The sequence below is a fragment of the Manis pentadactyla genome, chromosome 5 (assembly GCF_030020395.1).
Source record: "Manis pentadactyla isolate mManPen7 chromosome 5, mManPen7.hap1, whole genome shotgun sequence".
NCBI classification, from domain to species: Eukaryota; Metazoa; Chordata; class Mammalia; order Pholidota; family Manidae; genus Manis; species Manis pentadactyla.
In genome coordinates, this window is record NC_080023.1 from 74,797,157 (window position 1) to 74,809,371 (window position 12,215).

At 36.4% G+C, this 12,215-nt stretch overlaps 1 protein-coding gene across 8 annotated transcripts in view; it reads right to left on the reverse strand.

The window, feature by feature from the left end:
• Positions 1–603: 603 nt before the first annotated feature.
• The window catches only part of SNCA (synuclein alpha), a 142,566-nt gene continuing 130,954 nt past the window's right edge, over positions 604–12,215 (reverse strand). For 4 of the 8 annotated variants that reach the window (XM_036922090.2, XM_036922092.2, XM_036922094.2 and 1 more), the window contains exons 5-6: positions 3,282–3,365; positions 604–1,215 (exon numbers count right to left, since the gene is read on the reverse strand). In XM_036922090.2, the coding sequence (XP_036777985.2) occupies positions 1,183–1,215; positions 3,282–3,365 (117 nt within the window). In that variant the 3' untranslated portion in view covers positions 604–1,182. The remainder of the gene's footprint in view (positions 1,216–3,281; positions 3,366–12,215) is intronic. The other 4 variants (XM_036922085.2, XM_036922086.2, XM_036922088.2 and 1 more) reach the window with 1 other exon arrangement.

Below are 12,215 nucleotides of genomic sequence, written 5' to 3' on the forward strand. Positions count from 1 at the left end.
ACATTTCATAAAGAAGCATCCTGAAATTCACAAATTTAGCAGAATTTAAAGATGTCCATGGGATTTTTTGTAAATCTGGAGAACTGACATTTCTTAAGGTGATTCTCTGGTAGTTCCCAAAGGTATTTCATGGGAGTGGGGGTGGGGAAATGATATGGTTTAAAAAAAAAGAAAAGAAAAGGCTGGGTTAAACAAAGTTAGGTTAGTCAGGGTCCCTCAGGGCTGTAATGTGTTAATGTGTTTTATGAATACCTAAAGCGAATGTAGTCAAAAATCAAGTCAAAACCTTCATCATTCATGCAGTGTTATGGGGAGTAGGGAGGGGTCTTTGGAACAGAAGTGATAACTGAAGCCATGGATGAAGAACATTTCCTTTGGGAGAGTGAAAGGAAAGAGAACATAACTTGCCTTTAACTGTCCTCACTTCCTTTCTCAGTGTATCCTCTCCAGCCACCAGGGCATACCAGACAGATCAGGGCAGATCAGGGCAGTGCTGCTCGGGGAGTTCCCAGAGCGCAGGTTAATGTTCCTGCTCACCTCCTTGACTCCTCTAAAATTTCTCCTCCTTCAAATGGCTGTCGAGAACTTTAGGTTAGTTGTGCCAGTTCTCATTTCATGTTGTTTATAAGCATGATTTTATTAAAGTGAGGTGGGATATACAATAGGATTTTTGTAATGAGTAACATTTTAATTATCACCATTTATATACAAACAAGTTAATAAAACATCACAAAACAGTAAAATTCAATAGTTAACATTTATAGGTGCATAGTTTCATGCTCACGATTTTAATGTATATATTAACAAAGTTCACAGCACATCATTATTCTTACAGTGAATCATTAAAATACACCTAAAAATCTTCTATGATAGTAAATCACAACTTCTCAACAACAGTAATGAAAAAAATAGAAATAAGTGGTAGTCACTTAGGTGTTTTTAATTTGTTTTAACATTTTAGATTTGAAGCCACACAGCACACAAGGACCCTCCAGTGAGAGGGAAGCACTGAAATGCTGAGTCAGGGCAGGTACAGATACTTCAATCACTGATGATGGCAGAGTTCAAAATACACTGTAAACTCTGAGGAAATGTCATGACTGGGCACGCTGGAACTGAGCACTTGTACAGGATGGAATGTCTGTCTGCTAGCAGACCTCAGACTGGGAGCAAAGATAATTCTTAGGCTTCAGGTTCATAGTCTTGATACCCTTCCTAATCAAAAAGATAATATGCAGTATTAGTACAGGTGATCAGTAATCAAGGATTTAGGGCAAATGAAATAGGACACAACCAGCCACTTTGAATAGCTCTGGACCTACTCGGCTACATATACATAATTTTAATAGTTTTGTCTTCCTGTCAGATACAGAAGTGAATTATACTGGTCAGAGTTAGGGTATCTAAAATCTATGTCCAGATGTGCCATTTTTTTGCAATCTTGTAGGACAAAATGGCCTAAGTTGTGAGCACCAAACCAAGTGGCCTATGAAATCTCTTCCAGGGTTGAGATGCTCTAACTCTTAGTAGGGAACTAAGACAATTAAAGGCAAGTTATATTTTCCAACCCTTTCACTCTCCTAATGGCAATGTCTTCATTCATGGTTTCAATTACTACTTCTACTCCAAGGCACCCTCACCTCATATATATGGATAATATCACAAAAAAATTAATGGCCTTAAGAGGTTGGATTTAGTCCTAAAGAACAACTCTAATAGTAGTAAGATCCTGCTTAAAAACAAATAAACATGCCTTCAATAGTTCAAGTTGCTTTCCTTGTAAAGTACAAACTTAAATGGCAAGGTTCTAGTACTCTACAGTTTGTCTCTGACCCACCTCTGCAGCCTTAATCTGTCTCTGTTTTCTCTGTTCCCCTGACATGTCCTCACACATGCCTGCCTTTGCTCTCGCCTTGTGCTGGAAGATTCTTTCTGCATTTTTGGCCTATTGTAACTCCTATCCCCTCCCACCTCTTCTATAAAACTCCTCCTGATTGATGTAAACAGATCCTGTAAAATGTACTTTTTTTGTGTATCTCATCATATTTTTGCCACTGTGATGCCTGGTGCATAAATGATAGTCAACAATGTTTGTTAAAGGAATAAATTAATACATTTGTATTTGTTTTTATCAAATCTTTGGTTTGATTAATAGAAAAATCCTTGTGTCCTTGTGTCCTATCAAGTACTCTTGTATTTTCTATAGTGCTTAGCACTGTGCTATGCATACATTAAAAGACCCAAAAATATTGGTAAAATCTAATTAGGCAAAGAGCTTAATCTCAAATAAATGGATTATCAATATGCCTTTTAATGATTCCATGAAAAATAATATATAACCTGACTAAAACACACTTTAACTTTATTTCTAATGAATCAAGAATACATTTTCTTTACTTGTGATGTCAGGTTTTGATATCAGGGCAATACTGTCCTCATAGAATTAGCTGAGGAGTGTTTCCTCTTCTATTTTGGAAGAGGAATTAATTCATATTAACTGTAACTAATAGATATTAATTATTCTTTAAATATTTGGCAGAATTCACCAGAGAAGGTACCTGATCCTGGTATATTTTTTTGTGGGGAGATTTTAAACAGTAATTCAGTCCCTTTACTTTATTATAGATCTATTCGTATTTTCTCTTTCTTCCAGAGTCAGTTTCATTAATCTAAAATTATTTTCTAATTTCCCCTGATATATTTTCTATTAAAAAAGTTTTCAAATTAAAATTACCAAAAAATTGTTTAAAATGCTAGACAGAAATATATAAATTGTTGTAAGCCATACATTTACCATCTTTCTACTTTAAAAGTTTTGTGGGTAACTTATTTTACTATGCAAACATCCCACTTTAAATGTATGGCAAATACCAATACTTTCTTTTGGCATTCAGTTGATTTCTCCCACCTTCCATTTGGGAATTTATTGTGGAATGTAAGGTTTCTAATAAAATAATATGCCAAGTCAGGGATTGGCAAACATTTTCTGCAAAGGGCCAGTTAGTAAATATTTTAGATGGTGTGGGCCACATAATGGTCTGTGTTGCTTTTTTTTAATGTAACTCTTGACAAATATAAAAACCATTCTTAGCATGCAAGTTGTCCACACAATACATGTCCTGGATTTGGCCAACTTGTGCACCTAAATAATAAATCATTCTTACTACGAAAAATGTTAGGGAAATTTCATAGTGACAGGTTTTTGATGCTGCTTAGTAGAATGACCCCACTTGAACTCTTAATCTTTGTTTTTCAGAGTTTTATGTACATAAACTTTTTACCTCAGAAGGCATTTCATATGTCTCGTTGTCAGGATCCACAGGCATATCTTCCAGAATTCCTTCCTGTGGGCTTCCTTCTTCACTCTAGTGTTTAAATGGGGAGCACAAAAAGAATGTGATGAGGTACCAGTTTTCACTTTACTGGCAGAGATGTTATAAAAACGGCACTCCTTAATATTTTAGCTGCATTCTAAACTACACAGTGCCTTTGGATAAACATTGTGGTGGCCTGGGTTACTAACCCTAAAAATGAACAAATTTTTTGACAAAGTAGTTTACTATCCAGGAAACAGTCCAAAATTATAGTCCGAAATGTTCTTCACAGGATCAATGACATCAGTAAAAATATATTAATCTATATTTTCAATGGGAGATGAAGACTTTAGAAAATTATCATTCAGCTACTCAATAGATTATTACAATGGCATGATGAGAGTTATGTAACAAAATAACCTATTTATCAGAAAATGTTTAGCAGGATATAAAATGTTGTATATATTGTGGACATAACCTATGTAGAATTCAGATGCAAAGGTAAAACCATTGGAAGAAAACAGTATTAAAAGTACTTTTATGTGGGTAGTTTTGAATGTTTTCACTTTTTTGTAACTTTTATATAACCATTTACAGTGTAAAAGCATGCATATTTTACTTTTAAATGATAAGTTACTGTATGAAATTTTAAGATTGAAGGTATATATATATATATATATATATATTTGAAGGAAGAAAATCAAATACATGGTCAGAAAATTTCCAGGTATCACCCCTTAGAAAGAGGATAGCACAGAATTCAACCTAAAGTCATGGCTCTATTACTATTTTTCATTAAATACCTTTTGTTGCTTTGTGTTTATTCCAACAAAATAATTATAAAAAGATAAAGTTCACTGAAAATCAAAAGATCAGAAAGGCAATCTGAGGCTAAACTGGACTTACTTGAAGGGATCAAATAGTCCCTCAGCCAATGTAGTTTCTATTTAAAAATATGCCTGATATAAATAATCATGTCTTCATGAAAGTGACAGAGAGGTGGGCAGAGGGATAAGGAAATGGCTGACTGCGAAAAGGTCCAACAGAAGTTCCTGCTTACATTAGCTAGGCAGAGAAATTTATAGACCATCTTTCCAACTCCCTTTTTTAAAAAACAAAAAAGTCCAAGCTATATGCAAACAAAATGCAAACCATCCCCAAAATACCTTACTTCTAAATATGAAGTAAAAATATTATATTTTTATAGTGTTTCATCTCAGTGTAAATGAAGAACACAGGTTCTGTTGTACAGTGGTTAGATATGAGGACTATAGCATCGTAAGACTTGAGTTCACATCCTAGCTTCTCCTGCCATGAATTAAAATAATTTAACCTTTTGTGATGTTGGGCAAGTTTCTTAAGCTTTCTATAAGCATCAAGTAGCTTTAGTGATAAAACTGGCTTCTCCCAGTTAAAAGAGGTATTGCTGCCTATGACATCATTAATCCTTTATTAGTATTAGATAACTTTTAGTATAGTCACGTATGAGTAAAACAAGGTAAATGTCCTGTTAAAAAGAGAACCACAGGCCCCAAATGGAATCACTTATAATTAAGGCATCACTTAAGTAAACCAAGACTGCCTAAGCTAACTGCAGTTCCATCCCCCTCCATACAGTTTAACCTTTAACAGGACAAACTGGAATTTCCTGGTCAACATTAGGAGGTAATCCGCTGATAGGTCCCTTCCATTCTCCTTAGGAGGTTACCTTGCCTAAAACAATGCATTCTTTGTTAATAATTTCCCTTCTCTGGTCCCTCTCTACCTTTAAAAAACTTTATCTGCAGCTCAGTGGGGCTCCTTTCCATTTGTTAGATGGGTGCTGCCCAATTCATGAATCATTTGATAAAGCCAATTAGACCTTTAAAGTTACATGTTGAATTTTGTTTTTAAACAGATTTGGTGGCAGTATTGGAATTCAGAGCAAACTTCCCATGGCATTTGGGGATACCTGAGGCATGGCAGTTACCCTGGTGAGTTTACTGTCTGTCTTGCAATTCACGAGGCCATTGGTGAGTTCCTTCCTGTCTGTCGAGCTCGGTTCTCTGTGTCCAGCTCCTGCTCTAACTGGCTTTCCAGTCCAGGATAAAGTGTCAGTGTAGACTGTTAGGAGGCTCTTACAGAGTGTGAGTCCTAGCCCTTGGTTCCATCTACAGTTCTTATGGGAATCCCTTCCCCAGTTCCAGTCCTCAGTGCCCGTTTTACTGGGATTTGCTGGTTTGGCCCACGCTGGGCATTGGTGGTGGTGAACCCAGGGCCTTCTTTGGGCCCGATCTGTAGTAACATCTGAATCCCAGCCCTCAGTTCCGCCCTCAGATTCCACGTCAGGGACAGCTGGTGGTAGCTGCAGTTCTTCGTTTGGAATCAATCTGCAGTCCCCATTCTTTGAGCTCTGCTTGTTTTATCCTTTCCCCCGTCCCTAGTTCTTTGGTTACTGCTGGTGTCCACAGTTCTGTTTCCTTAGTTACTACTGGTTTCGTTAATGTGCGTATGAGGTAAAGGCTGATTGCTTATGGGGTCCTGGAGGCCAACAAGCCACAAAATTAGAGTGCACAGGTTGAGCACTCGGCTGCTGGAGGGCTCTCCACCTAGTTCAAAGATTCCATGTTAGGATAAGTAGTTCATAGAATGGGCTAGATTGACACTAGGTCACCCACCAACCTCCAGAAAGCTTCTGTGTAATGTAAAAAACAGTCCCCACCCCAGTGGCACATCTCTTTTCGGTATTAGTTCAGCTCTGAGATACTGCAAGGCTTAGCTAATTCTTAAATCCTAAAGAGTTAAAACATGCCACCATCTGCAACACCTGCTTATTTATTTCTTCAGACTATGAATATCTATGGAAAAGGCACAATTTTACTAAAAACCACCTAGAATTACAGTGGTCACTGTGATGAACATTCTAATTGGGTAAGGCCATTTAAGAAGTGCATTTAAAAGCAAATACTTCAAAATTCCCAAAATAGCTTCATTGGAAGTTTCATTGCAAAAAGCTGACAAAAAAAATTAGAAAAACACAGGAGGTACCTAATACAAAAAACTGTATGATTGATGTAAATCTGCTTCCCTCTCTCCTCCTTTATTTGAATATTCATTTTAGTTATCCTCTATCTGAATTGCCCTTACAGAACTGTAAATAAAAGTCAGTCCATTTAATGACCTTATAGACATTCTCCACACCTACCTTTGAAGGAGGGCCCTCTATGAGCCCCTCCCAGTTGATAAGAATGAGGGGTTTTCTGGTAAACTGTTATCCCCTTAAACAGCCATTATTATTTAGAAAACTAAAATAATAATAATTGGAAAAAAACAGCATCGGTGGATGGGCATATTATTTCTTTAACATTCAGGGTGCACCCCAATTCTTTAAGGAAGTGAAATTTGTTACAAGGTTTTACAAAGCTAGAAATGCAACTCTACAGGCAATGCAAAGTTCATCTGTTCCTTTTGGCAATCCCCAAACCTCCCTGTTTACTTCAACAGGCTTGTAAATCATTGTCCTTAGAAAAGCAAAATTCTTCTTTGAGGACCTTGCATTCTTTCCCTGTGTCTTGGAGATGAAAATATTAAAAGTACGAACCTCAAAGAGGTAATTCGTATCAGAATAAGAATAAAATGGGAAAGGTCATTTGAAATTAAATGAAAAATTATGTATCTTCTCCACAAATATTAGTAGAAACAATTATAGCCATCTGAGCAGGTAAACTTAACTCATTCCATCTGCCAGATAAACAGTTTGGATCCAACTGTTCCTTAATAAACTAGTGAGTTTTCCATTATCATACCCACCTCAGGGCTAAAAATTTTAAAACAGTAACTGTAAGGTCTCTGTTTAAAAGTGTTTGTGTGCCTATTCTAGATGTGTGACACTTTCTATCTACAGAGGATATTACTAAAATTAATTTGTAAAGAGCTCTATTTAGTTGGTTTAAAAATAAGTGCTTATATATTAACTATTTCTAAGTCTCAGAAATTTAATAGAAACCAACCCAATTGCTTTTCAGGTTCATGTGTCTAGGAAGATGTTTGGTATTAAAGCTAATTTCAGGCTGCTGGTTCAATTAAAATATACATCTTAGAATTATAAACATTGAATATAATGCAAGAATATAACTTTTATTCTATATAAGCTTACTAATCAAATAAGTTCCTGTTATCTCTGTTGTAAAATTTCTCAGCAAAATATATAACTTAGAATAATGGCTGACTTTGTCCAAGTTTTTGTGGGTAGTCTAAACATAATTGTTAAGAATGAGTAAATTGAATAGATAGAAATATAATACAAAGTTTTTAGGTTAAAAGGAAATTTCCCCAAAACTTTTTGGTAACCTGAAACCTTAAAGTTTTACTAAGTGATGTGTCAGGTTAAAATTATTGAATGCCCAGATCATTTCCAAATAAGATAAAATACTGAAACACTGATTACTGACTATAGGCTTACCCACTTTTGCTTTTTTTTATAAGGAACTAAAGATATTTGCATCCGTTAGTAAATATGTTTTATGTCACATGGAGAAATATTCTAAGAAAAAGGTACATGTTTCTAGAAGTTATAAAAAGTATATCTCTGCCAATTCACAGAATGCAACAGTTTATAATTATTTATTTCTTAGTCAAGGTTCCTAAGGGTTAAAAAAATCTAATCAATATATGGGATTAAAGCTAGTGGAAATGATAAGGGAAGAAACTCCACATGAAAGAAAAGAAGTATGCTTTCAGTAAAAGAAGGTAGGAGGAATGGAAATACATTCTTGTCAAGGGAAAAGACTGTCCTAAAGTGAGGCTGGCTATTTAAAGAGGGAAAATATAGGACAAAACCAGAATGTAAAAAAGAAAGTTGTAGGTTTTTTTGGAAAAGGAACCTTTGAAAAGGAATTTTAATGTGTGGTCAAGCTAGCTAAGATTAAAATGAATTTAAGAATTAGTTTTAGCATAAAAAGTACACTGGTACAAAATAGGAATTTGGTTTTTCTGTTAAAGTTTTCTTAGATTACTGTTCTACTCTTGATAAGAAATTGTAATCAAAGGTTTTTCTTTACCTTTAGTGCAATCTACCCCCAAAAAACAAGATTCTGTTTTGTTTTTATCAGGTCTTTGAGTACTTAGAAGAAAAAAATTACCAGTCTTTTCAACACTAAAGAGCTAAGGCTTTTATCAACTATTTAACTTTCTGGATTTGCCTATAAGGTCTTTGTCACTTTGGTTAAATGAACAAATTAGTATTGTTTCACAGTGACCTGTGATTTGACCAAGCATTTTTAAACCTTTTTGATACCCTCTAACTAAGTTTGGGATTTTTCAGTGGGTTCATGAAACATCTTAGAGAGATTAATTAGGCTTATTTGGTATGTTACATTACATGAGAGGCATTGTCCTATAAGTTATGACAAATCTTAATTTATATTGTGTGAGTGAATGTTACTACTATATCCTGGCATGTTATTAGTCATAATTCTAGTTATTATCTTAAAATATTGTATGTCACAGAAATAACCAAATTTCATTGTCCATTTTACTGTAATGAACCTAATGATCAGATCATTAACCATGCCATTTTGAGTCTTGTCATTTACACAGCATTATTGTTTTACTGAGATGGTTCTACAAAAGTTTCTTGCAACTGTGTTTCATCTTCAGAGAAATTCATGGAAAGGAATCTGACAAGCACACTAGACTACAGATTTTGGATAACTTTCAGATCATACAACTGAATTGGTAAGAACAAAGACTGCCCTTGAATCTCTTTGGAATCTCCTTGGAAGGGACTATACCAGTCCCTTGGAAGTTCCTCTTTACTTCCCACATGATAGACAAACTTCAGGGACTCAAACCTTGGATATGCATCTCACAGCTAAAGAAGGCCCCACCTGACATCTGACCCTACACAAGCACTGGAGACCTCCAAATCAAAATGACTAGGAAGAGAAGCAGCTGACAACAAAGTAGAACGCTTCCTCCTAAGACATCAGATCAAGACTTCATACTTGAACACCCACAAAACCCTTTCTTCCTACCTTTCTTTGCTTTACTCTGACACTGGCCTAGAAAGATAATGCCATTATTCGTATCTTCCAGGTGATAGCTAACTAGGGTAGTTTATGCCTTTCAGACCACTGGATTTGTCATCAAAAGCATCCATCTGTCCATTAACAGTGCTGCTTTTGTGGAAGTGGCTTGTGCCCCAACAGCGTTGGTCTTTGTCTCCTGGGGCCTAGGAGCACCTATGTAGCTGATGTGCAGATAGGCAATGCCTCGTAGGTTTAACTGTGCTACTAAATTTTTACAAACTAAGGTATATCACTGGTCAACTTCCCTGGATTTACACTGTCAATTTAGAAAGACCTCCCAGAGGCATTCATAACTCAGGATTTGCTTCCTTTGGCAGGGCCATACTTCCCTAGTTAGGAGTAAATGTAAATGAGATTATGATCAGAAATTTCTCCTTAACTCTTTAAGGTATTGCAGAATCTATTACTAAGAATACAGCTGCCCAACAAAGATCCTTAGGCTCTCTGGCTGAAGCTGTTCTTCTGATTCTCATTTTAGCTGATGAAGGAGGTGTCTATGCTGTGGCCACCAGCACCTGCTGTTCCTGGATTACCACTTCTGTGGAAGTCGAAACTCTTACACAAGACCACTGAACAAGCCACTTGGCTTAAAAAGGTGATTCTTTGACTTATTTGATTGGATTGGGTCTTGGGAATCATGACTCAGAAATAAGCTCCACACGTTGGGAATTATCCTGCTTGTAATAATCCTAATAGTCTCCCTGGTGTATCGTATTCTCTCAAAAGTTTTAAATGCATGTTTGCAACTACTAACCACCAAGCCAATGATCTCCCTAAAAATGGAACATCAGAAATGGAACAAAGAGTATGACCCACTCAAAAATTGTGAATCTGAATTTTTAACCTGTAAATGTCATAGAGATTAAACAAAAATGTCATGAACTGTGATTAACACACAAAGAATCAAAAAAGCTGCTACAGAGCAGCAGCTGAGCGTGACACTGATGTCTTAAGTGTTGATTACATCTCTCAGGTAAGCTAAGAGTCTGATTAAAAGGTGGTTAGTTGTTAAAAAGAAAACCATAGACCCAAAAAGGAGCCACTTAGGTTAAGGCCCCATGTCAGTAAACTAAGACTTAATACCTAACCTAACTACAGTTTCAACCACCCCAGGAATGTAACCTCTAGCCACCCAAACTGGAATGTCCTGGTCAGCACAAGGAAATGTACCGATAGGCCCCCTTTGGTTCCCCTTAGAAGGGCAACCTTGTCTAAAACAATGCATTCTTTGCTAATAATTTCTTTTTTTCTTCTCTCTCCCGGACTTTAAAAACCTTTCCTTTTCCACAGCTTGACAGAGCTCCTTTCTATTTGTTAGATGAGATGCTGCCCAATGCATGACTTGTTTAATAAAACCAATTAGGTCATCAAATTTACAAATTTTTTAAACATTGTTCTATGCATTTTTTTATATAATTTTATTTTGGTATCACTAATCTACAATTACATGAAGGACATTATGTTTACTAGGCTCCCCCCTTCACCAAGTCAGCCCCACATCCCCATTCACAGTCACTGTCCATCAACATAGTAAGATGCTGTAAAATCACTACTTGTCTTCTCTGTGTTGCACAGCCCTCCCCATGCCCCCCCACTATACATGCTAATCGTAATGCCCCCTTTCTTTTTTTCCACCCTTATCCCTCCCTTCCCACCAGTCCTCCCCAGTCCCTTTCCCTTTGGTAACTATTAGTCCATTCTTGGGTTCTGTGCTTCTGCTGCTGTTTTATTCCTTCAGTTTTCTTTTGTTCTTATACTCCACATATGAATGAAATCATTTGGTACTTGTCTTTCTCTACCTGGCTTATTTCACTGAGCATTAATACCCTCTAGCTCCATCCATGTTGTTGCAAATGGTAGGATTTGTTTTTTTCTTATGGCTGAGTAATATTCCATTGTGTATATGTACCACCTCTTCTTCTTCCATTCATCTACTGATGGACATTTAGGTTGCTTCCATATCTTGGCTACTGTAAACAGTGCTGCAATAAACATAGGGGTGCATCTGTCTTTTTCAAACTGGAGTGCTGCATTCTTGGGGTAAATTCCTAGAAGTGGAATTCCTGGGTCAAATGGTATTTCTATTTTGAGCATTTTGAGGAACCTCCATACTGCTTTCCACAATGGTTGAACTAATTTACATTCCCACCAGCAGTGTAGGAGGGTTTCCCTTTCTCCACAACCTCGCCAACATTTGTTGTTGTTTGTCTTTTGGATGGTAGCCATCCTTACTAGTGTGAGATGATATCTCATTGTGGTTTTAATTTGCATTTCTCTGATGACAAGCGATGTGGAGCATCTTTTCATGTGTCTGTTGGCCATCTGAATTTCTTCTTTTCAGAACTGTCTATTCAGCTCCTCTGCCCTTTTTAATTGGATTATTTGTTTTTTGTTTGTTGAGGTGTGTGAGCTCTTTATATATTTTGGATGTCAACCCTTTATTGGATCTGTCATTTATGAATATATTCTCCCATACTGTAGGATACCTTTTTGTTCTATTGATGGTGTCCTTTGCTGTACAGAAGCTTTTCAGCTTGATATAGTCCCATTTGTTCATTTTTGCATTTGTTTCCCTTGCCCAGGGAGATATGTTCAAGAAGAGGTCACTCATGTTTATGTCTAAGAGATTTTTGCCTATGTTTTTTTCTAAGAGTTTTATGGTTTCATGACTTACATTCAAGTCTTTGATCCATTTCGAATTTACTTTTGTTTATGGAGTTAGACAGTGATCCAGTTTCATTCTCTTACATGTAACTGTCCAGTTTTGCCAGCACCATCTGTTGAAGAGACTGTCATTTCCCCATTGTATGTCCATGGCCCCTTTATCGAATAT